At 37.2% G+C, this 853-nt stretch overlaps 1 protein-coding gene across 1 annotated transcript in view; it reads right to left on the reverse strand.

Moving 5' to 3' along the window:
* Window positions 1-729: 729 nt before the first annotated feature.
* LOC115306576 (olfactory receptor 2AG1) overlaps window positions 730-853 on the reverse strand; it is a 2,352-nt gene continuing 2,228 nt past the window's right edge. The window contains exon 2 of the mRNA XM_029957058.1: window positions 730-853. Within this exon, the coding sequence (XP_029812918.1) occupies window positions 730-853 (124 nt within the window).

Genomic DNA, 853 nt, shown 5'->3' on the forward strand with positions numbered 1-853 from the left:
CTCTACCTTGGATCAAATCTGTCTCTGTTATTTTATCTCTAACTTGCTTCACATACTATTGTATTCATTTCTCTTTTTTAACTTTCATTTTAGTTTAGGATATATAGAAATGCCCCCATTTAACCTTATGCACAATTTCAACCTATGTATTGTCTTTGTTTATGTATTCAATATGGACTACTTCTTAAGACTAAAGTACAAATGCAGTTAAGCACTCTATTACTCTTTCTAAATAATTGCTTGAAAAACCATCTGCCTAATAAACAGGAAACCCAATTTATCTTCTGAAGATATTTCTCTCTTTAATTGTCTAAGAACCTAATTCAAAGGAGAGCAATCCTCCTCTGATATTTAGAGGCTGTGGACTTTGGTTCATTAGATTTAGGCTGTTTTCCACAGCTACATGATTCTGACTCTAAGGCTGCTTCTCACTGCTACATGATATTGAACTAGAACTTGGTCTTCTACTGTGTCTACTTGTTAATCAAGTCAGGATGAGGCCCTACCATGGAGTGAGTCTATGATACCCATTCCATGCTTTCTTCTTTTAGTTCCTTTTACAACATGGGCTTCTAAGGTCAGGGTGATATGTTGCATGGGAGTACAGCTTAAAATCTCAACACTCACAGCTAAAGTGTTTATATCTTCTCACACAGAAAATCATTTTAAGACAAGTTGTGCACTGATTTTGATTTGGAGAAGAAATGGTGAGAAACAAGTCATGAATCCTTAGATTGTGGAGTGGGTTGGCAATACACGTTTTCCTAGGAACCTCCTCAAGGCCCCCATGACCTCTCTATTTCTGAAGCTGTAGATAAGAGGGTTCAGGGCTGGAGTGACAACCGTGTAGAAA

This window comes from Suricata suricatta, chromosome 11, assembly GCF_006229205.1.
Source record: "Suricata suricatta isolate VVHF042 chromosome 11, meerkat_22Aug2017_6uvM2_HiC, whole genome shotgun sequence".
Lineage (NCBI taxonomy): Eukaryota > Metazoa > Chordata > Mammalia > Carnivora > Herpestidae > Suricata > Suricata suricatta.